The following is a 23,166-nucleotide window of genomic DNA, read 5'->3' as shown; positions in this document are numbered from 1 at the left end:
ACAATCAGCTAAATCAACTGAGACAAGCTGTTTGCTTCAAAATAGTTTTAATGTTTTTTTAATGCTTTCAAACTAGTGCAAATACATGCAAACTGAAAACAGACATCCCTGTAAGCAGGCTCTCTCACAATAACGGAGCCCGAAAGCTTCATACATCATGTCAAAAGAAATGGTCATTGATAGTTTGACCTACACACATTGATTTGACCTGGTCTGGTTTTGGTTGTTCTCCAATGGTCCCTTTACTCAAGGTAGGGTGGTTTGCTATTGTATGCTAACCTAAGCCTACCACAGAATAGTGCCAAGAGGAAAGAGCACTGAGAAGCAAGTGATCCACACCAGTTCCCCTACATCCACTTATCCACATTCATTATTCAAGGATACAAAACCACTCAGTCAAATCTGAGCTCATATAAAGATTTGCTACTCTCTCGCTCAGCCCTCCGCTGCTCCCCACATAAAAGATTCATCCCCCTTTTTCGGGAATAATGCTTGGAGGATGATACTTAATATGTATGCATTGATTGCCTATAGGATTCTTGAATTCTTAACCAGTGAGACTGAACGACTAACAGGTGGAAGAAGAAAGTTATGGAAATTCAGGAATGTAAAAATGCATGAGGCAACTGTTTTATGTTCATTTTTTTTTTTTTTTTCACTACTTGGCAGAACCTACCGACTAGAGCTTCAGGATTAAACTGCAGACCGGAGAAGCTAAAAGCTACATTGTGTATCTTACCATTCAACTTCATACAGGCATTCTTCCTTGAAATATTCACAGTACCCTAATAGTAACCACAGCCTGAACTTTGCACTGGCGGCACACAAAGGCTTTTTAACAAACTGGGGTGGGAATAAGAAGCCACAACGATGGGAGGTGACACCCCTATTACATGGAATTACAGTTTGCATTACAAACAGTTTTAGTGCAAGCACCTTTTCACTGAACATCTAAGTGATACATAAAACGACACTGCTGACTTGGACACAGTTGAGCAAGATAACTGATTGATTGACGGAGGTAAATGTATTGACACTGGGTTTTCATTTCCAAGTCTCTGAGATGCCCCTGCTGGTCAGAAGCACATAATTGGTGCACGGTTCTGTGGATCTTTTGTATTGTGTGAGTCTCTACCTCTGGGCCACAGTCAGATGGCAAATTTGCAGAGGCTTCCATCCAAAGCAGTGTAAAGCTAACTGTTGTAATCACCCCTGATTGCTAACAGCAGGGTCCACACAGTCTGCGGGGGTCACTGCCATCCAAAGTCCTGGCCTGCCATCTGATAGAATCGCTGGTTGTGTGGCTTGTAGAAGTCCCTCAGTCTCTGCATCACCTCTGGGTCAATCGAAGCGTGCGTCCTCCCTTTAGTCTTCCCCAGACAGTGAGGCTTACTGCTGCCCTCCGGCTTCTTCAAGCAAGGGAAGCCTTTTGTCTTGTTGAAGTAGAAGTGCTTGTCCGTGACGATCCTCTGCAGGCCCAGAAAGTCCTGGACCTTTCCCAGTTCTCCGGCCGGGTCAGAGATGAGCCTCTCCCCGCTGACCAGGTGGATCTGAGTCCTGGGGAACCAGGCCAACCACCGCTCCAGGTGCTGGGCATATAGGCCAATCCACAGAGGGCTCCACAGAGAGTCGATTTGACCTGGAGCCGAAACAGAGACACAATAACATCACTGTACTCTCAAATCCTCATCAACAATATCCCATGCATTTTATTCTGAGTTTAAGTTAAACCCCCTGTCAGTCTTGCAGCTGCCTAGAAACACAAGTATAAGGACTGCTTCATCCCTGTAGCATTATGCCTGTTTGATACAGGGAGTTAAGTGATTATGTTTTTAATTTGTCTTATGCTGCTTACCTGAAACTCTGGTCCCATTGGTGGGGCCATCATTACAGGTCCATTACAGGTTGCCAAACTTTCCTTAAACCCACAGAGCCTTAATTTATATTCTAGTAAAGACTAGTCTAGTAAAGTCAAGGTTTCTAAATATACCAAATATGTCCTGCATATGCATTTAGATTTTGCATTGAATTTAATGGTACACTCATAAACAATGGTGTCTTGGGTGTGAATATTTCACTGTCTGTGAAGGTTCTCAGTCATCCAGGTCATGGTTATCCAAGAAGAGTTGAATCGAGGGCAACTGGCAACAAGTCCAACTGTCCTTGGATTTCACTCAGTGTAAGAATACACCTTTAATGAAGTGTTCAAAGTTATAAGACAGGGATATGTAAGTGACGTTGTAGATGATGCAAAAACAAATGTGTTTTCTAACTTGTGGAAAATGTGAGCATTCAAGGCTTTTTTTTTTTTTTTTTTTACTAGATAGGCAAGAATAAAGAGAGACATTAGAGTCTGGGAGTGCTGCAAACTTGCTTCTCCGAACCCAGGACATGGGTTGGGAGTAACAGGTACAGGATATGTGCTTTTTTTATGCAATGCTGCTTTTAACACTTGCTGTGTGTGATTGTCCTTTGGGACAAACTGAAACTTGGACAGGAACTCCATGACTGGTACCTGTGGTGCGGTTCTTGAAGGCAAGGCTCTCGAAGGGAGGGATGTCTGGGGTCTTGGAGATTATCTGGGTGTAATCAGATATGGCCCGAGTCACGGGGTCACGGACAACCACGATCAGCTTCACGTCCTGCGACATAGCATGGACTCGCGCAGGCGTTTCCACAGTGACAAAGTACCGAGGCGTCTTCTCCATGACGATCTGGCCATCCAGGGCTTTGGGCATCATACTTCTGGAAGTACAGGAAAACATGTTCACTTCTAAGACTGCACAGCACGGTATATTAAAGCAGGAGCAAATATTGTCTCCGATTTATTAGGATCTGGTTTCAGATTGCAGGTATTCTGCAGTAGCATTACATGCGTGACTAACAGTGAACTGCTGTTGTGTAGTGGCAAGTCTCAAGGTACTTCTACATTTTAATTATTATGAGACTGACACAAATATGCCAGTAGCATCCATCATACAATCAATGATGCAGTGATGAATCAAAAGGAGTGTTCAATCATAACCTCCAGGCATATCATCATTAAGCAAACAACCACCAAGAGAAAAATCATTATACAGCTAAAAACATCCTTTTGTTTCCTTTTACAACACAATATAACTCTCCGATTCTACTCCCTATGATGCATATCATGAATTAAGTTCCTACAGATGTATGTCAGTCTAAAAAGATGGTATTCCTGCAAATAAGAAGGTTTTCCAGCTCAGTTTAGGTGGGCTTACCATCCACTACATTCTCAAACACACCCACACACGCACATATGTACAAAAGCCATATGCCTGCTCACAAGACAGACAGACTCACCATGCAGCAGATCTATTGCGATCCAGACACACAGAGACACAGAGGGGGGACAACGGTGCTACATAAACAGATCAGTCATCACATTTTAATGTGTCTTTCTCTGCTCACCTCTACCTCCACATCAGAAGCTCAGCAGATGGGACTCATTTAGAGATGAATGATTCCAGAGGCCCCGCAGGACCGGCTGGAGACTCGGGTACATCTGCCAACACACCTGCCACACACCTGACTGACTGACCAAACACATGCAGCTTCCCATGCCGTAGCCATAGCCTGCTCTGAAACATGGACACGTCTAATGTAGAGCCTAAGGTGTGAGCTTGACTGTTCTATTATTAAGTACTGATATCGATGAATCTGGAATGAAGCTGATGATGTTCAGTGGCTTTCAATTTGACCATTTTCACCCAAACCAAAACTCCAGCAAAGGACATGATCACATGTTTTTCCCAGAATTGTATCCTTGGCATTGTGGAAAAGCCTCTGAAACAGCACTTACATGCTACACTGGAATGATTTATTTTTTGAGACATCTGACTCCAAAAGAATTATAAAAACATATTTATTCGTAATGTTCAGGGAAGAACCTCCATTATGTAAGTGGATCACAGTGATCTGATTTTTAATGAACAACCAAAATCTGATGTAGCAGCCTAGTCAGTGCAGGTGTGGTTCCTGTGCTCAAAGATTTAAAAAATTCATGAAATTTTTAAACTTGTTTGCAGTAGCAGATGGCAGGAGAAGTGGTTTTTTTCTGTTAGGTAAGCTGTTGGTTTGATCTTCACCTCATTTTGAAATACCCCTAAAACTGTCTAAACTGTCTGGCACTGGCTGGCTGGTCTGATGTGACGAAACCCACCCTTGCAGCTTAAAACAAAATTAAACTTCGGTGGAGTGTTGCGTGATATAGTTACCTGAGTGTTATTTGAGTCCACATGGTGGTGAAATGTCCTCATTAGTTGCTCCTTGCTCCTCTGGGCTGTTCATCCACAATACTACATTTCTATCTCTCCCTTCACTTCCATAGCAAAACAGCTCCCAAAATAAAACTTTTAGAACATAAACAAGTGCAACCAAAGTCACAGTGCCAATTTTTTGAGGAAATTAAACAGCTCTTTTCTTGTTTTTCTTCCCTATTTTAATTGGAAAGTAGATCCGGCAGGTAGTGTCTGCAGGTAACTACACAGTAACCTTGCACCAAGAAGAAACAACATGATAGTACTTTCACATGCAACTGTAATTACACCAAGCAAATTGGTACTGGGACTTGTAGTTTTTTATTTTGGCATAATCTGCTTTGTTTGTGTTTGTTAATGAACTAAAAGTGTTATTCTGGGAGCTATTTTGATTAAAAAAAAAAAAAAAATCAAAAAGTATTGTGGACTAGCAGCCCAGGGGAGCACGGTGCAACTAAGTTCAATTTTGTTTTAAAACTGAAAACAAATAACAGTCAAACTTATGAATTATTTTCAACTTCTGTTGTTTGACCTCGGCTTGTTCGGAGAGGACACCGTGCACTCTTGCAGGTGCGGGACCAGTGTTATGAGGTAAACTGCTGCAGCAAAATAATCGTTTCATAACTTTCATAATCTAATTTCAATTTCAGCAATGACCTTAATTACCAAGTAAAATTATGTAAAGTTAAATAAAGTCTTTCCTTACTTCAACCCAGATTGAAGTTAAATTCTCAAAAAAAAAAAAAAAAAAAAAAAGATCCCACCACTATTCCTTGATTCATTTGTATCGGAATTAGCCATCATCCTCTTTTGAAAAGATAATTTGGATTTTTTTTAAAGCACAAAAGCTTAGTTTCCCTGGGTGGAACTGTTCCTGCAATTTTGATTTTATTGAGCCAGCGGTTGACAGGGACCTTAACCATCCGTGAGAACTGAATCACAATGAATTTTGAAGCCAAGAGAGGGTGCAACTGCCAATCTAAGGGGTGTATCAGGAAAGGAACAGAGTGTGGCATAACAAATTGCTGTTCCCATGGAGTATTAAGTGAGAGAGGTGAGTGGAAGGATGGGATAACAAAGATAGAGGGAGGAATGTTTGGGGAGGGAGGTCGCACAGCGAGGACAGGATGCTCTGATCGTCCTCTGGTATCAGCTCGGGTTTCAGCTGCTGCTGCAACATGACCTCCTGTCAATACATCCAACCCTCCAAGCCAGCCCCACTCTCATGACACACACACACACACACACACACACACACACACACACACACACACACACACACACACACACACACACACACACAGTGATTTCATTTGATCTGCGCAGTGTGAGCACCACTTAGCCTGAAGACTTCCCTTTTAACTCTGATACCCTGAGCAGGAGGAGCCACACAGTCTGTTACACACAATCACGCACACAGACACACACACACACAGAGACACACCAACAACACACACACAGACGGACACACCAGCACATAAGTGCACACACAAACACACAGCAAAACACAAACATACACTCATTATTCAGTCATTAGTCAAGCATTTGCCATTGTGCTGCTGGCCTCCCGATGGACCCATCTCTCACGCTCTATCACACACATGCACACGCATACACACACACACACACACACACACACACACACACATGCATACACACACAAAGGCATGAAAGATCCAAAATTTCACATGCACACAAATGCTGTGCTCCTTTAAAGACATAAAGGGTGGGTGTGGTGGATTTTTAACAGAGCCTTTAAAGAGTGTGTGTCCTGTGTGAGTGTGTGTGCGTGTGCCTACAGCATTTGCCTGAGTGTTTTAAATGAAAGGGGTGAGTGACTGATGAAGGAATGATGGGAGTGGATACAAATGCGCCTCCATTAGCAATCTGTCTGTGAATAGCCTGAGAGCCGAGGGCCCATACCATTACCTAAGCACAAAGAGCTAATTACTGGCCCTAAGAGCACCATCAAAAGAAAAGACGTAAATATAAATATTCTACTGCAATGACGTTTGTATAGACACACTAATTGACAGACCAAATAGCTGTTAGTTTTTAATAACAACATATGTCCCTGAAATAAAAGGTTACACTTTGTGCATACAGGGCCACGACTGTGACTTGGTTTCAATGTTTAACTTAACTTCATGCAGTTTTAGTTAGAGGGACAATGTTCATAATAAATACATTTTAAAAAAAAAATGTCGTAGCCCTAATACAGTGTTATCTCTGTATTTATTTAGCCATGTTGCATCATCACAAGGAAAATATTACCACTACTGCAAGAGAAAATGTGAAATTAAAGGGGCACTGCAAAGTTGATTGAAGTGAGGATCTTTAAGGTCAGCTAACAAAAAAAAAAAAAAAAAAAAAAAGTGGAATAAGCATTTAGACCATCACAAGCTGTGCCTCAAGGATTCCCACTTCAATCCAACTCCATGCAACTCCATGTAGCGCACCTTTAAGATAAACATTGTAATTTAGTCTTAGTAGCCTATTGCAGAATATAACAGAATATAGGCCAAATGTTTAAAAAGAAATAAAATAAAAATTATGGTCAAAACCATTTTTAGCAATGTGAAGCTAAAGCATAATTAAGGCCCAAACATGACATGGAACAAAAACAGTATTGTTGTGCAAAGCACCACACCACAGCTGCAAAAGAAAATTATAGAAGCAGCAATGATTATATATTTTGTTTACATTTTGATCAAAGTTCCTTCGTTGCTGTTCATGTTTTGCCAGTTTTATAGGACACAATCCAAAAGACGGAGGTTCTTTGGCTCCGTCCACTGAAGTTTAAAGTGAAATGATTTCTGCTTCCAGAGCCATCAATGAAATGTTTGTATAACCCAAACTCTAAGCTGGTGAACAAATTGCTACTGCACAGCGGGGAAAAACATGGGGGTGGGCCATATATGTGAACAAAAAAGTAATATCCACCGATCCCATCGCTGGCCTAATTGGTAGTTTAGAGTCCCGTTCGGTGTTAGCTACATCCTTACACATCTCATTTACTATCTAGTGTGAGATCAAACATCCAGTGGCAGAACACAGGGATTAGCCAGCACCTTATAATAAGCCTCTGTTTGCCTTGGAGGAACCCCTCTTTGTCATCTATTTCCCAATATTTCAGCAGCCCTCCCTGGTGAATTAGCCCGGGCCAGCCCAGGCCACTGGCTATTGATCCTGTGGGGGCTTAAAGTAACGATGTGTAGGCGGGCGTAGAATCGAGGCTACCTGGGGTACAAAGTGGGAGCAGTAGGGAGCGTTTTATTGGAGGGGTGGGGGGTGTTAAAGTGTGTATGAAGGTGTTAGAGGATGCTGTAGGAGTAGAGGTTGGGATGCAGCGATGGTAATGCAGCATCGGGCCTCAGCTGTGATGAAGGGTGGCAGGTGGAGATTGGGGGAGTGAGGGACCCTCTGGAGCCCGATCAGTACCATGCTGTGTGGTTTGTGTGTGTGCGCGCGCGCGCGTGTATGTGTGTTAACAAATGTGAAGCAATTGCAGCCTCTATCCCATGTATAAGGGGAAATACAGAGCAAAGAGTAGAGGGATTTGAGGGTGTGTTGGATCAAAGATGCAAAATCTGCTGTGTTTATCTTTGATGTTTGTTCCAAGGAGGAAATCATTACCAATCAAACAGCAGAGCAGCATCGACTGAAAACAGAGCATACAGTATTCATTATGTGTATTTCTGTGTCCCATATGAGATGTGTGCGTATGTGTGCGTGAGCGAATGTGCTCATGTGCCTGCTTGTGAGTGTTATTGGGGGGCCGCTCATCCATTTCGCCTGGATGGGGACCATTAGGGGGTCGGTCCATTGTGGTTGTGCTCTGTCCACTTCCAGGAGACATCCATCATGGAGGGGCCCTCGGTCCCCATCTTCCCCCCACCTCCGCCTTCCCTCTCTAACCCCCAGGAGAGGGCCTTAATGAGGGCCAGATCGCCCCACCCGTCTGGGCCTTATGGTGATCACCTCCAGTACAGTACATGGATAAAACAGACCACACCTGAACCCCAGTTCCACACAGGCAGAGACAAAAATGCAGCGAGGCACTGAAACAAAGTCAGATAATATTGATGTATGGCTGTCTCATATTCCCTTTTCCCAGCCCAACCTTTTAATCATTTAAGTTGCAGCAAGTAGATACGAAATCATGTTTTGCTGCATGTTGAAATAAAGTGATTGTAATCACGACAATCCAAATAAACAAGTCCCAAAAAACGCTCTTTTTAGTACCCTTCCCATGCAGATCAACAAATCTGATTCATCAGAAAATCCGCCTTTCGTGTTCGCCGCTGATTCCCAATCCTGCTGAACATCAAATGTCTTGGCAGCCATTCTTTGGCGATTTGCATGGCAATTATATTCCTATGTAAAAACACAAAAACACAAGTAAGCGCCATGTGCTGTGTCATCGCAGGACAAAGCCGCCCGTGTATGGGTATGAATTTGAAAGCCTCCTTTAACGAGTTCAATATGAATTGCAAATGAATTAGTGCCATCAGGACGTCTGAGTCTGAAAAGACTGAGTAATTTCTGTCCTCCCTCCCTGTCACTGAATGTCCTGAGAGGCCGTGTTTCTCAGCATTAAATCAGCACACCGTGGCATCAAAGGGGGAGGCGTACTGACTAATAAAAAGATCTCTCGGTTCCTCCGTGAGACAAAATCACTGAAGATCCTCCACGTTCAATAGTACAAAAAGTTTAGATTACACACAACAGCAGACTACAAGGCCGTACCTGCTTCCTTTGACCTGTATTTATTCTCTATTAATTTTACGTGTCATGTGACCTGATGAAAATCAATAGGAGCAGCAAACGCTGCAGCCTCTCAGGTTAAAGCTCTGCCAGTAAATCACGGTCAATAATACATTGATACACCTCAAGTACAAAAGAAAAAAACAATATCACTGCCCTCAGGACTCTGGAGTGAAACAACCTGAAGAAGTCAGCGCATAGCTATGATTACACTCCCCAGGGTTGAACCAGAGGTCAGCGGAGATGTGTGAGGTTGCAGCAACACTGACTTCACCCTTTAACCTCCACCTCACCCAATCCTTATCTCCTCTCCTTCCATTTAACCTCCCTGGCATCCCTCCTCCTCGCTTTCCATTCACCTGCCACACCATCCTCCACATCCTCCCTCCCAGAAGGCATCGCGACATGTTACTCGTGTGAAATTAATTTCCAGTGCAGCAATTTTAAAGGCTTCCTTTCAGAGCTACAGAAAGGGAGCGGTGTGTAACCTGACCTCAGCACGCCGATGTGGTGGTGAGGGGGATTATGCCGATTTAGAATAAAGCTTCCTGCTAATTGTAACAGAAGCCGAGCTGACCAGCGCTAACCGCCCTATTGCTCAAGTCAACTCAAGGTCAGGCCGAGGAGATAGAGCTATCGATCCCGGCAAACACGGGAGAGGAGGAAACTTCCAGTCCATCTCGAGGGCTCATCTCAGTGCCGATCCAGATCCAATCTCCTCACCCAATGCCATTAGTGGACCCTTGTCAAACACTCTGATCTCCATTGCCCTTTCTGAAGCCAAATGCGCCTCCTCTAAGAGAAGATGAGAGATTCCGAGTGAAGACATCATCTTCTGTTTGATTTTTCATTAAAAAAAAAAAAAAAAAACTCCACTGACTTGTAATAAAGCAATGCAGTGCACTACATCTGACCCTCCATTTTTATGTGAATGTGCACTGAAGGCCAGCATGTAGCGGCAAACCACATTCAAAAATGCTAACGTGACATTTTATCAAATTCAAGCCCAAATGAATGCATTTTAATCTATAATTTATCTCGTGTCTTTTTCCTTTTCTTCCACATATGCAACACTACCGCACATTTCCTTTGTGGTCCTCTGTATGATCTGAGTTGTGTTTGTTATGAAGTGCTGTGAACACATCATTAACTCCCAGGGTAAAGTGACCTGGGGTCAGAGGTCAATCGACAGAGCTGACAGTGATGTCAAGTGGCTCGACATGCAAGAAGCCCCATCTGGCCCAATCTGGTGTCACATCCAAATCACCTGGTGTGACTGATACACACACACACACAGGGAGAGAGACAGAAACACACACATGCACAACAGTGACACCAGAAGACAAGAGAGTTTATGTATTCTAAAGGGGCTACGGTGGCTTTTGCAGTGCTTCCAAATGTTCTGATTTTCTGGCAATGCCCCTGCTTCCATCCCACAGCACTGACATAGCAATGTGTGTGTGTGTATAGCAAAATCAGCGCTATCCACAAAGTATAAATTCGCCCTTTCATTTTATCTCTGTGATTGGTTAAATCAGGGCTGACATGCCAAAGAGGCTCCAGCACTGAGCCAATATTGAGCCCCTGTTATTATATACTCTAAGCTCGATAGCAGGCCGCATAGTCCAGATTTGGATTCATGTTTAATCTCTCATATTTGTGGCCATGTGTTGGTCTATAGGTGCACACACACTCTCACGTGCACACACACTCTCTATCTCTCGGTAAAGAAACATGTGGCCTGCAAATCTGAAATTCTAGTTCTGTTGAAGCCATTATAAAATATTCTGTCTGTCCACATTAGTTTTATCCAGTTTGAGTTCCTGAATCATTCAACATTTTGTCCGTGGGATTTCATTTGTGTGTGTGAGTGTGTGTGTCACTGTGTGTGAGTGTGTGTGTGTGTTTTCAAGTTTTCATGGAAGAGGCTGAGAACAGAGACACATGACAACAGTAACATCTGGCTTCAGCTCCAGAGATGATTACTCTGTCGCTCTGTGAGAACTCATCCAGCGAGGCCTCACTCTCTCTCCCTACAGTATACACACACACACATACACACACACAGGGAAACACACATACACACCCACCCACACACATGCACGCACGCACACATATGCACACATGCACAGATTGGCACAGCCAGATGGCAGAGTCTCTTTGACTGTCACCTAAACCTCTTTGGGATGGATGTGGATATGTTCGGGTATGCAAACAACACAAATAAATTCATATCTCCTAGAAGAACATCAAGGCTCCCAACTGGCTCTCCAACATTTATAATAATGACATTAAAAAACGACATACCACACACACAGAGTGAGACTTAAAGTAAAGGTTTGTCATTTTAACATGATATGAAGATTCCATCACTGTGGGGAAAAAAAAAAGGGGGGGGGGGTGCTTTTCGGTCAAGCACTGAGTTTTAAAACCTCCCACAAGTGAAAAATCTGCAATGGAGTGAGATGAAGCCACATGCCTCCAGTGTAGCTTCACTTGTTTAGGGGATTCTTAAAACAACCAATCATTTCTCTGCACAGGCGTCACGAAAATGATGTTTTAATCAAGAAAAAATCCAAACTGGCAGACATTTCCATAAATTTGAACACCCAGTACTGGAAGAAATTATTTATCTACGGTTTGTTATAGTGTGTGCGTACCTGTACCAGTCCAGTCCCCGTGCGTAATGCCGATCGAAGAAGTGCGGCTCCGATCCCAGTGCGCGGATGTCCGGATGCAGCCGCAGAAACTCCAGCAGAGCCCTGGTGCCTCCCTTCTTAACCCCGATAATCAGGGCTTGGGGTAACCTACGAGTGGCTGTCCAGTCTTTTCCCGAGCTATTCGTGTCCAACCCGGGAGGACCGGTGCCCGTTTCCCCCGGGTACAACGCGCCCTCGCCAGCGGCTGAAACACCGTCTTTGTAAACGCTGGTGCCGTTTCTGTCGTACGGCCATCCCGACACAAGGAATTCGTGCTGGGGGGGCTTGATCTCGGAGTTTTCTCTCAGGTCCGACTCGCAGCATCCAGTGAGGAGATAGACCAGGGAGAAGCAGAGGATGGCCAGGGAGGACGCGATGGTGAGCCGGTGGAGGAGCCGCCGCAGGTCCGCGCTCGGATGGTGATGGTGATGGTGGTAGTGGTTATGGTGAAAAGCTGCCATCCCTCAGAGATCCATGTGAAATATGATGCCATTCTACCAAAAGTTTAGCTCACATCACTTCTCTAACGCCGTGTGCTCATCCCGGTAACTCTTGGAGAGGCTCCCCTCAGCGCGCTCCGCTCTCCTCCACCTGCGCTTCATTTTGCGCGTCTGGTGCGCAAAGAGCGGCTCCCAAACCCCACAAATCTAACCACCAAGCCACACCAAGTGAGTGCCTCTATTTTTTGCGTGACATCCACACTATGCTGCAGCCCACTGACCAACCCCCTGCAGCGTGCAACGGAGAATACAGCTTTAATATCCGAGCCGGGCTGCTGGGATCTCTCCCTCTCTCTCCACGGGATTACACAGTCTGTGTTTCTGTACCAGGGATCTCCTGGGGATTCGCGTCCAGGAATCTCTCTCTCTCTCTCTCTCTCTCTCTCTCTCTCTCTCTCTCTCTCTCTCTCTCTCTCTCTCTCTCTCTCTCCCTCTCTCTCTCCCCCCCCCCCAATAAGATAGTCTTGATTGGAGGGTCATGGCCGGAGGCGGGTTTAATTCCACCATTATTATTTACTGGGGAAACTGGGATGGATCCAGTGCGCTCACATGGGGAAGAGGGGGCAGATGGTGCTGATCATGTCTCATACCTCAAACATGGTATTATCACTTTTATCTAATATGACGGATTCATTTAGAAGCTGCCACACTGTCACTCAGTGCTTCCTTCGTTCACCCAATGGTTAACCAGATCATAATGCCTTTGTGACTACGAGGTGGATCCAGGTTAGGGGTAACCAGGTTAACAAGTGCGAGCCCTTGGTGCCATTTGGACCTGGGCTTATCACACCCAGCTGACAACTCTAAGACTGATCGCATAATTGGCTTAGTGGTCAGACAGTATTAGGCTACATACACACTGCAGCTGCCAAGAGTGCACTGATCCTGACCCCGCAGGACTGTCTGTGAGTGGATGCAAAATCATAATGCAGTAACATCCATCTTACAAGGTATTTCATTTAGTACTGAGCCAGTGAAAAAATATGTCACTCTTGAATTCAGTTCGTTTCATTTTTTGTTTTCTTGATAACAATGAGACTTTGACTTGCCTCCTATCAAGATAGAGAAACTTGTTCAGAAATCTTGCTGTTGAACCAAGTGGAGTTGACCGATTCCACTGTTATTAACGCAGAATAAAATGTTAAGACTGATTATGAGACTATATGGACATTATTTGCAGTACAAATAGATTAACTAACAAATAAAATCCCTTAAATAAAAGGGATCTGGACCCTGAAAAACGGTGCAATACATGGAATAAAGACGGAGGTGCTGAACAGTATTTTCTACTTAATTATGAAACTCAATATTTGAAATTAGTTCTTGAAAATACATCTTAATTTGAGCTTTAAAATCAGAGGTTAAGGTCAATGGCTGAAAAAGTAAGGGGATTTGTGCATGTATTACGAAATTTTAAGGTGCATATCATCTATTTTCTCACTTAGTGGGCTTCAATCTTGAAATAAAGACCTCATTAAGAAGCATGGTGTGTCTTAAGGGGAAACGGAAAGCAAAATTAAGGACATTTTTAGGGGTTTGTGTTTCATAGTGATGATATAATTGCAGCAAGTGGACATTTTGCACATCATAAGAGGATGGTTTATCGCTTGGATTAGCAGGCCCGTGTTGTGTTGCAGTTGCAGGTTAGGGAGCTCTGCAATGTTGGCTTTTATTATTGCAGCGTGAGGAGCTAAGGTACGGATAATAGCTCATCGGAGACTCATTAGTTCCCCCTTCCAACCACACGCACACGTGCACCGGTGCGCGCGCACGTACTCTCTACACGCATACACACACACTTCATGTTCCATTTGGCTTACCCCTGTCATTATCCCACGGCAGATGTGACCCATGTCATAAAATCGCTGCATTGTCCTGCACAGAGAGACTAAAAAGATGCTCCACCATGACAGCACCATTTTCAACAACAATTGTGAAAGATAAAAGTTTCTTGTGTATAGTAATCCTTCTTCTCCTACGTTCAGTCAAAGTTAATTATAATTACATGGCACTTACAGATATATGACAAAGAACACTGAATGCACAAACTATTAGGGACATCTTCATATTTAATCCTTTTGCATAATCGTGAGCTCTATTATGTCAAAGCTTAAAAATCCCTCTCCAACATGTTTGCCTATCCTCGTCTGCACCTTCGCCTTTGTGATTGCTATAGATCTAATAATGGAAATCAATAAGGGATAATTGCTTATCACCTCATCAATGCACTTCATTAAAAGGGTAACTGTTCCAAATATTTTGTACTTTCAGTGTAGATTTGCGATTTGCATTTCATTACTCGGCCCCTCCATCAATATGTTGGTTCCTGTCTCATTAACACTTTATTGACCAGTCCCTCCAGTTGCTATCAGACTGGACAAATTAATTTCCTCAGAAAACCAAAAAGCATTGGAATGCCCTCGTTGAATGTTCTCATTTGAAAAGCGCCAGGAGATGCAAGCAGAGTTGAGGGCATACATCTCTGCATCCACTTCTCTTTTTCTGCCATGGAAGCCTTTTTTTCCTCCTCATAAAGCATATTTCTTTGTTGTTGTTGTTGCTGCTGCTGCAGTGTGAAAGGTCTTTGACTCTAGAATCAAACTGCAGTTATTCTCTAAATGATAAATGGCAATACTGGTCATCTATCAGTGCAGTAAAAACTCTATACGCAACGCTCAACTGACCCTGAAATAAGCAAATCATTACCTGGCCGATAATTTCAATAACACTTATCAGCCATATGTCACTGTATCCCTTGATTCCATATTGACAGGACAGACACCTACTGAGAAGCATACACCCAAATGAATACATGGCCATACAAACTGATGCATTTGACAAAAACTAATAACGCTATCCTCTTGTTTCCTGTTTATGTTATGCTCCAGCCCTCTTCCATGGATCACGAGGCAAGGTCATCTGGTGAGACCGTGTGTCTTTTGTCTGCGGTCGGCCAGTAGATTGTTCCGTGATGAAGTGGTCGTCTATAAAAGCGTGACCTCGGGGGTCAGGGCCGGAGCACAGGCAGTGATTTATTATCCAACGCAGGACCAGAGGAACCTGATTAATACGCTTCTGTGTCACCATGTATGAAATGAAGAGGTTTTTAGAAGTCTTTGGCTGTCTGGATGAACACCTGGAACTGGCTTTTTCATTTGGAACATGGGTGTACGTCCTCCGTAGGGGAGTCTGGGTAGAGTTGTAACACCAGGTAACTTGTAACACAGTTACAATTCAGTTCGGCTGATCAGAAAAGAGCTGTGATGATGTCATCAATATCATACACTCTGCTTAAAATGTCCTTTTTGAGCTCACTGGTGAAGTGGCATGTCTGTGTGAGCAGCATTGTGGATTCCCCAGAAATTAACTTTCAGGTAAGAAAGTGCATGTTTTTATCAGTTTGTTTGTTTTTTGTTTTGTTTTGTTTTTTTGCCAAGCATTTAATGTATTTTAGATTCAATGATTTGATCTCCATAACTTTAAGTAGCAGTTTTTCCTTATTTACTCATTTATTTAATTATTAATATTATTTTATGACGGCTACTATTATCATTATTATTATTATATTATTATTATTATTATTATTATTATTATCATTATTATTATTGACAACACCCCCTTCTTCACTTGGTGGGCATTACTCAGCCTGCACCCCCACCAAGCCTGCACCCCCAGGGCAGACATTTGCATTTGCCACAACTTGACAGTGATTGAATCCTTATGTGACACATGCACACTCAGGAATACAGTCCACGCGCGCGCACACACACACACACACACACATCAATTGTTTTTGTGCTAAAGTTTAAAGATTTGGAAGAAATAAGTGGGGTTTTTTTTGTCACTTTAAATTGATCACTTCATTCATAACTGTTTTTTCTTTATTCTTCAATAAAGTTCTTGTATAACTTGGATAGTGTGGATCTTATTTCAGCTAATAAGCCGCTCATTGTTACATCTATCCCCAGCTCACCCCAGTAGTGGGGTAGATGTAACAGTGGAATTCTTTGTATTTGACATTAATTCACATAATCTGTGATCCTGTGGTAGACAGCCTAGTGAGTTTTGTTTGTAGCAGATAAAGAAGGGTACAGTGTATCAAAGCTTGAGAGATCTAATATGAACAACCACTGAGTTACTGATGCTGAAACAAAACTGTTACAATCATCCCCGGTCTCCCCTACTGTGTCAAAATCTTTTCCATGTCCTCACATTTCCAGGAAGTTCCTATGCAGTAGAAACTTTTCTAACATCAGGAGAAAGTCCCACATACACAAATCCTTACAGCGAGTTTTACTGCATCCTTCACCCCCACTCCCAACTCACACACTCTGAGTGACAGCCTAATTAGAGTTAAAGTAATGGTGTATGTAATCAAGGCTAAATTACAGCCATAAGTCACCCAGCAGAGAGTCCTATACCTGCAAGCCAATCACACTGGCGAACTAATGAACCGCGCTCACTGGCCAGTGACCTCACCATCCATTTCAAACCAAAGGACCTGCCTGGTATTAACTTCTCTCATCACTGCAGGCCATGCTAAAGTGGTTTTGCATCGGACTGCACTCTGAAAACAGATTTGCTAATGGCTCCATATGGCGTGGTATTTTTCAGGGTATGTGTCCAGTTCCGAGCAAAGTTTGAACGTGCCTCTAATCTGTTTGGTGCACAAGCAGCACAGTCAAAATGGACTGACAATTTCAGTTTCATTGTCCGTTTCATGTAACATTTGTGTGTGGTATGGTTTGCTGGAGGAATGACTCACTCCTAATGTCTTTCCTAGCATCATTCACACAACTTCTGGATTTTGACCGTTGTTTTTTCCTGTGAAGTGTGAAGCACATGGTGATTCTTTTTTTTTTTTTTTTCCAGATGTAACTGCAGCTCACTTTCTATTCAGCTGGATGTAAAATGAATACGTAATGTGGTGGCTTCATAACTTGCTTGTGTCCCTGGATGGCAGGCCTGTACAATGGCTGCCAGAGCCACACCCAGAGCAGAGGGCTGCACCTACTGCTCCCCAGCACCTTCTCCACCTGTCACCCATCCACACACAGGCCAAGAATACATACACGGCACCAATGGGGTGTATGTGTGTGTGTGTGTGTGTCCATGTGCATGGAGGTGTGTGACCCATGGGGTGAACTGGGATGTGAGGTTCACGCCAGATCAGAGCAGCCACTCCAAGAAGGGATAAGCTCTACTTATGCCTCTTTGGGGACATTTTGTGTGTATGTGTGTGTGTTTTGTGTTGAAGCTATTCCATTGTGTGAGCCCCCAGGTCTTTTCATGTGGATATGGTTTGATTTTAATGAGCAAGGTGCTTCTTTGACCCATTCGTGTTGCTGCCATAATGAGGTTATTGTGCGGTTTTGAAACACAGGTCATGGTCCGCTGATCCACTGAGCTTTTCAATGGACTAAAAAATCTGTAGACAACACATTCTCTCTTTATTTGTCGGCTTTTCAAACCTACAGTGAATGTTTATTTTTTATGATAATATCATCCGGAAGCCTTATTATGAGTAAATGCTATTTGGGTTAGACTGATACTGGCCTTTATGGACCAATATCATGTCATAAACCTCTGGCATGTTGCAGGTTCTTCCCTGTGCACAGCTACACAAAATGTTCTGCACATTTAGTTTGTTTGCATTATTTTTGGGGGGCATTATTTCTTCATTTTAAGGCAGTAATATAGTAAAGAATTCCCAGTGATCAATAGATGTGGTGGCTCACCTAAAAGAATTTGTTTTTTTTTTTTAACTTGTAGACAATTTTTTTGTTTGTTTGTTTTTTCAGCCTATGTCTTTGATGATTGAGTTTGTGCGATCAACATTTTCAAAAAATAAATGATTCATTCATTTATTCATTCATTCATTCATTCATTCAATTTCATTAGCCTGTGTGTCAGTAGTTTCATGGTGATCTAAATGCTGTTTCAAAGGCTTTTCTACAAGAATTAAATCCTAATAGCTTTGTGGGTGTAAAATGTCAAAATTTAAAGATATGTAGCCTCAGGGATTCTACATCGACTTATAGCAGTTTAAAAAATATCGGTATTCATTTCAGCGCTCAGCAACACACAACCAATAAAAAGCTGATTTGCATCATCACTTGGACTCATGTTCAAAATGCTATGCAGATGGCAGGTTTTGGATTGCTTCCCCTTCACGTTTCCACCTTCTGCACAGCGCCACCCAGCTTTCATTCTTGCCTCCCTGTTTGCCCTGACTGTGACCCATTTACCTGTGTGTTTCCTTCACCTCAAACGCCTTGCTCAGAGGCACCCGGGTGTGGTATGCTGTGTGAATCCATGTCTCTTAGCAGGCCTCCTCCGGGGCTCAGGGGCAGGCTGGAGGTTTAATGGGCTAGCAGGGCCGACCCTAATCGGCCCTAATGCCCTGCTGCCAGTGCCAGCGCCCCTATCAGCATGACTCCATCTCCACAATGCAGCAGAGTTGGCCTAATCAGCTGAGCCGCAGCCCATAACCTCTTTAACTTACAAGATTAGCCCAGTGGAAAGGGATGGAGGCTTTTCACAGGGAGGGACGGAGAACATTTACAGTTGAGGCTGGTGCAGAGGCCGGAACCAGCCCGCCGGTGCTGTACGACTGCCTGTATCGACGCTGGTGTTTCTCTATGCATCCTAATGGAATAATAATGAATTGTAATTGCATAGAGCCTCTCTCTGGGTCTCAATGCATTTTTCGGTATCGATCCCTCTGCAGTCAGCTGAAGCATGAACACCTTGCGTTCGATATTGATTTGGCTTTTTACAAGGAGAACCGGTGGCATGATGTATTTTTCCGCGGTGTTTTCTGTCATTAAAATGTATCATTACACTCGAGTGAAAGCAGCCCATGCATGAATGCGCACACTGACGTGCGCCGGTCACCACCACACACCACGTCTCAGCATCACACTCTAAAGACAACAGGTTCATGTCCCGGCACTCAGCGCTCAGAGCGAGAGGAAGAGACAGAGGGAGATTGAGTGCTGAGAGAGAGAAAGAGAGAGAAAAGAGATTAGGACTACCTGCTGGAAAGTCTGCCCTCATTTCCGCAGGCTTCCAGACACATCTGCTAGCATTGTTTAACGTCCCTGCTGTAAAGAGAGGGGGATTATTGCTCCCCTTGCCCTCTGAGAGGAGGGAGACCATGTAACAACACGGACGTTATCCCGGATAAATCTGTTATCCAGGGTCTGTACAGGGATACTCTCTGGAAGGGGATTAAAGAGAGAGGGAGAGTGCAGCGATATGGGGGGTAATCCATCCAGTTTCCTGCTTCACCTTTCATAAACCCTGGTGTCAAGGAAAAATGACTTCTCCTCCTTCCGCCGCTCATACAGCGTGAAGTGAAATTGACAGGTTCATTCATAGGCTCATAAATATTCCATGGACGTACTGGATGTATCAGCAGGCACATTACAGTCTTCCTATTCCGGCTCGTACAATAAAGAAAAATTAATCCTAAGTGCGGCTCATATGGATTTGTTGGAATAATTATTTACTCTGCTTGTCGTCATTCCTTCATTCAATTCTGCTGGAGAAGTACTTTGTTGTGGATATAAAGTGATTTCATATTTTGGACTCAATACCTAAGCTCATTTGTCACTGTGTGATTTCACGCTTTTGCGGATTTTCTCAAATTTAAACAAAAGGACTTATGTTCATATTCCTCATTGTTTATTCATTTGCTTCAAGTGACCCATTAGTTTTCCATCTGACTCTGTTTTTCTAACCGCAAACCAGGGCAGAGCCAGAATGCAATGCAAAATATATATTAGCCCATATTTACGTGTCACATCATGCCAGTGGGGTATGATTAATCAAAATACATTATGCTTGGCTGAACCAAGGATTAAGTTTTCCCTCTCCTATCTCCTACTACCAGATTACCATCCCGTTTGACCTCTAATCTTAGGCACGGATTACATCCCTAATGAATTTATCTCCCATTCATTATATTTGGGCGCCAGGAGCCCTCTGACAAGTGTTGATGAAGAAATTGTTTTGGAGAATTTTTTGCTCACAAAGCAATTTAAAAACTTTGAAATCCACTTATTTCTCACGGCAGGATATTGGACGATTAATTTCCATTCAGCACAGAGGAGGATTTCTGATTGTTAGAGTTCCCAATATTTGGCCAAAATCCGGCTCATTTTCTCCCAGCTAGGCCAAGCTGCAGCTGACAGCTATCGTCTTCCTCCGCCGTCATCAGAATCCTTAAATCACCTTGCTGAGTTGTTCTGCGATTCAGCCTTTACTCAAACAGCTCACTTTACCACGGTGAATGCAGAAAACTGTCAATTGCTGCAGGCATCAGTCAATATCCCAGGCTTTACACCCCTCCAAATGCCGTCCCCATATCCCCGTTTGCACCCAAATACTGTCCCTCCTCCACATCCCCAAATTATGCCCATCCCAACTGAACTAGGTCATTCATGGTGGGGCTGTTTAATTCAGGTCCCCCTCCCCACCACCCACTCATCCCCTCTCCTCCCTTCTTTTCCCCTGACTCTGGTCCTGACAGCAGCAAGTAGCTGGAGACTGATGACCCTGTTCATTTAGCCAGTCCCCGGGGCCTTCATCTCATTGGCCTTAATAGAACACATGCATACAAAAGATACAAAAGTACACAGAAGCTCTTAAAAACAGATATACACTGTGATAGTTTTGGACCCTAAAAAACTGTCATTTAATAGTTTGCTCGTGATATTACATATAATATGTCCAATATGGCATCTTAAGGCTCTCCACTTTACTCTCAAGTGTTTTTTTGTGTCTTTTATTGTTTTTTAATCCTGTTTATAAAGCACTTTGCTTCACTTTATTGTGTAAAATAAGCCACAAAAATAAATTTGACTTGACATTGACTAATACTTAGTCTCTCTTTCAGTTCTCTTATTGGACAGCCAAGCGAGATAAAGATTTTGTAACCATTAGTCGTTGGAGCGCTTAATCGGATTGCCTTGTTTTTGAGTCGGCACAACAGCATTAAAGAAGCCCAAGAAAGCACAAGACGAAAGTCACTTGAACTTTTTTTTTTTGTTGTTCTTGCTAAATACCACCACCCTGCGCCCAAGATTCCTAATTATATAGTGAAAATAATCCCTGCTTGGAGAGGGGTTAAGCATGAAGGACAGCTTTGTACGTCTTTTTCTTGGGGTTACTCTGTGTGTGTGTGTGTGTGTGTGTGTGTGTGTGTCCCCTATGGATGCCAGCTGTAGGCAGTATATTCCCTCCGAGACAGAAGCCCATCTGACTGAGCTGAGACATATGCTGCTCTCACCTAATGGACACACACATAAAGACTGCTCACTTGCATTCGAACAATAACCACAATGCACACACACTGTCATCTGCCATGGGTGTGTTTGCTCTATTGTTTTTGTGAGGCACAAGTCTCTGGCAGAAGGCGATTAAAGACTAAATTTACTTATCTTGATTTCATTGAGTGACACTTTATTGCAGAGATAAAGACAAAGATTTGCTTTCGCAGGGGAGGGATTGGGCAGATTGAAACAGTGTTGCCAACTCTTTTCACAGGAAAGCATCTATTGGCTGCTCACGAAGAAGTCACCAGTTGATGTCACACGCTAATTTGCATATTAATAACTTACAGTCCCCATTCATGGTTGCAGGAGAAGGGTTACACTGAATATGAGATGTAGCACAAATTGAAGCTGTACTTTCTTTTGTGATCAAACACTTTAGGATTCAACACCTTAAATGAAGACTTCAGTGTTTTTGGGCAAAATCCCCTTTTTCTGAGTTCACCAGACTGAGGCAAGATGTTTGACACCATTTTCATTTAAATTTCTTCATCATGGGGAGAGAAAGGGGCAGCATGAATCTAAGGGTAAAGCAGTGAACTAACAACAAAGAAGGAGGAGAGGCCATCACCATTTTTTTAATTTTATTATTTTTTTTGTCTAGAATTTAAGTTCACCATTTATAGTTGGCCAACTTGTGCAGTGTTGCCAAATCTCTATAGTGACTGGCAGCTCAAAACCCTGCAAGGTGACATCACAAATTTCTCCGCATGGAAATGTATTTACTTTAGATTTTTTGGTTTGATATCATTAGTGATAATTCAGACACATCCATAAACTCCCTGGTCCCGCCTCATGCTGCTCTAAGTTACAGTTCAAAAATTTAGTTTTTCAAATGAACAATCAAACTTTGAACAAAAAGTTGGCTACTTCCTCAGTTTTAAATGAATGGGGAAGCTACATTGTGTATTGTGCTGTGATTTCTCTGAGAGCAGGTGGGGCTAAATGGCATCATCAAAACACTTGATGAAACACATTAACACTTTTTCTTATGGTCTGAAAAAGTCACTAGAATTCTTGCTAGTCATCCTTGCTTTATCGGCTCTGCCCACTCTGGTTAACTCAACCAATGAGATTATTTCTCCCTCGCTGGCAGCTCTGCCCTGGTGAAATGTTTGTACAAGTAAAACTCCAATCCGCCTATATTTGCCCTTGTCCCTGCTGAAAACAAATGACATAACAGGATGAAAAGTGGGGATCATTAGATTTACTTATATGCTGAAAAAGATCTATGGAGCCTCATAATCACATTCATTATAACATCATCAATCGTGTCAAATATTATCTACAAAGTTTCATTTTATGTAGGAACATTTATGAAATTTGTTTGCAGCATTTTCATGTGGAAAAAAGGCAGCGGTCTCTACTTCTCTGTTGTAGACACATCTAACCTTCTCAAAGCCTGCTTGGCCATTATCTACATACCCTAATACTCCCACAGAGACCAGAGCGGTTTGCCATTATTTCAGCTGAGCAGAGGAGATCACAGCCAGCCCTCTGGTTCTCCACAGTCAGCCTATTGATCCCCGAGTCCCCCGAGTCCAACTCAGCTCCCTCCAACGTCCCTGCGGTGACCGCGAAG

General features: G+C 43.1%; 1 protein-coding gene across 1 annotated transcript; it reads right to left on the bottom strand.

Moving 5' to 3' along the window:
• Positions 1-30: 30 nt before the first annotated feature.
• hs3st3l (heparan sulfate (glucosamine) 3-O-sulfotransferase 3-like) lies at positions 31-12,864 on the bottom strand. The gene is made up of 3 exons (XM_030077412.1): positions 11,708-12,864; positions 2,516-2,745; positions 31-1,639 (listed from the first exon to the last, which is right to left on the bottom strand). The coding sequence occupies exons 1-3, from the start codon at positions 12,205-12,207 to the stop codon at positions 1,251-1,253; spliced, it is 1,119 nt and encodes a 372-aa protein (XP_029933272.1). The 5' UTR covers positions 12,208-12,864; the 3' UTR covers positions 31-1,250.
• Between the last annotated feature and the right edge of the window lie 10,302 nt (positions 12,865-23,166).

This window comes from Myripristis murdjan, chromosome 19 (assembly GCF_902150065.1).
Source record: "Myripristis murdjan chromosome 19, fMyrMur1.1, whole genome shotgun sequence".
Lineage (NCBI taxonomy): Eukaryota > Metazoa > Chordata > Actinopteri > Holocentriformes > Holocentridae > Myripristis > Myripristis murdjan.
This window is presented reverse-complemented; position numbering and strand designations above follow the sequence as displayed.

What these genes read in the sequence shown, in the direction of transcription:
- hs3st3l (XM_030077412.1), bottom strand. Translation starts at nt 12,207, where the DNA reads ATGGCAGCTTTTCACCATAACCACTACCACCATCACCATCACCATCCG. An exon ending in CGGGGACTGGACTGGTACAG is followed by an intron (nt 2,746 to 11,707) that starts GTACGCACACAC and finishes CTGTACTTCCAG; the next exon opens with AAGTATGATGCCCAAAGCCC. An exon ending in CTTCAAGAACCGCACCACAG is followed by an intron (nt 1,640 to 2,515) that starts GTACCAGTCATG and finishes TTTCGGCTCCAG; the next exon opens with GTCAAATCGACTCTCTGTGG.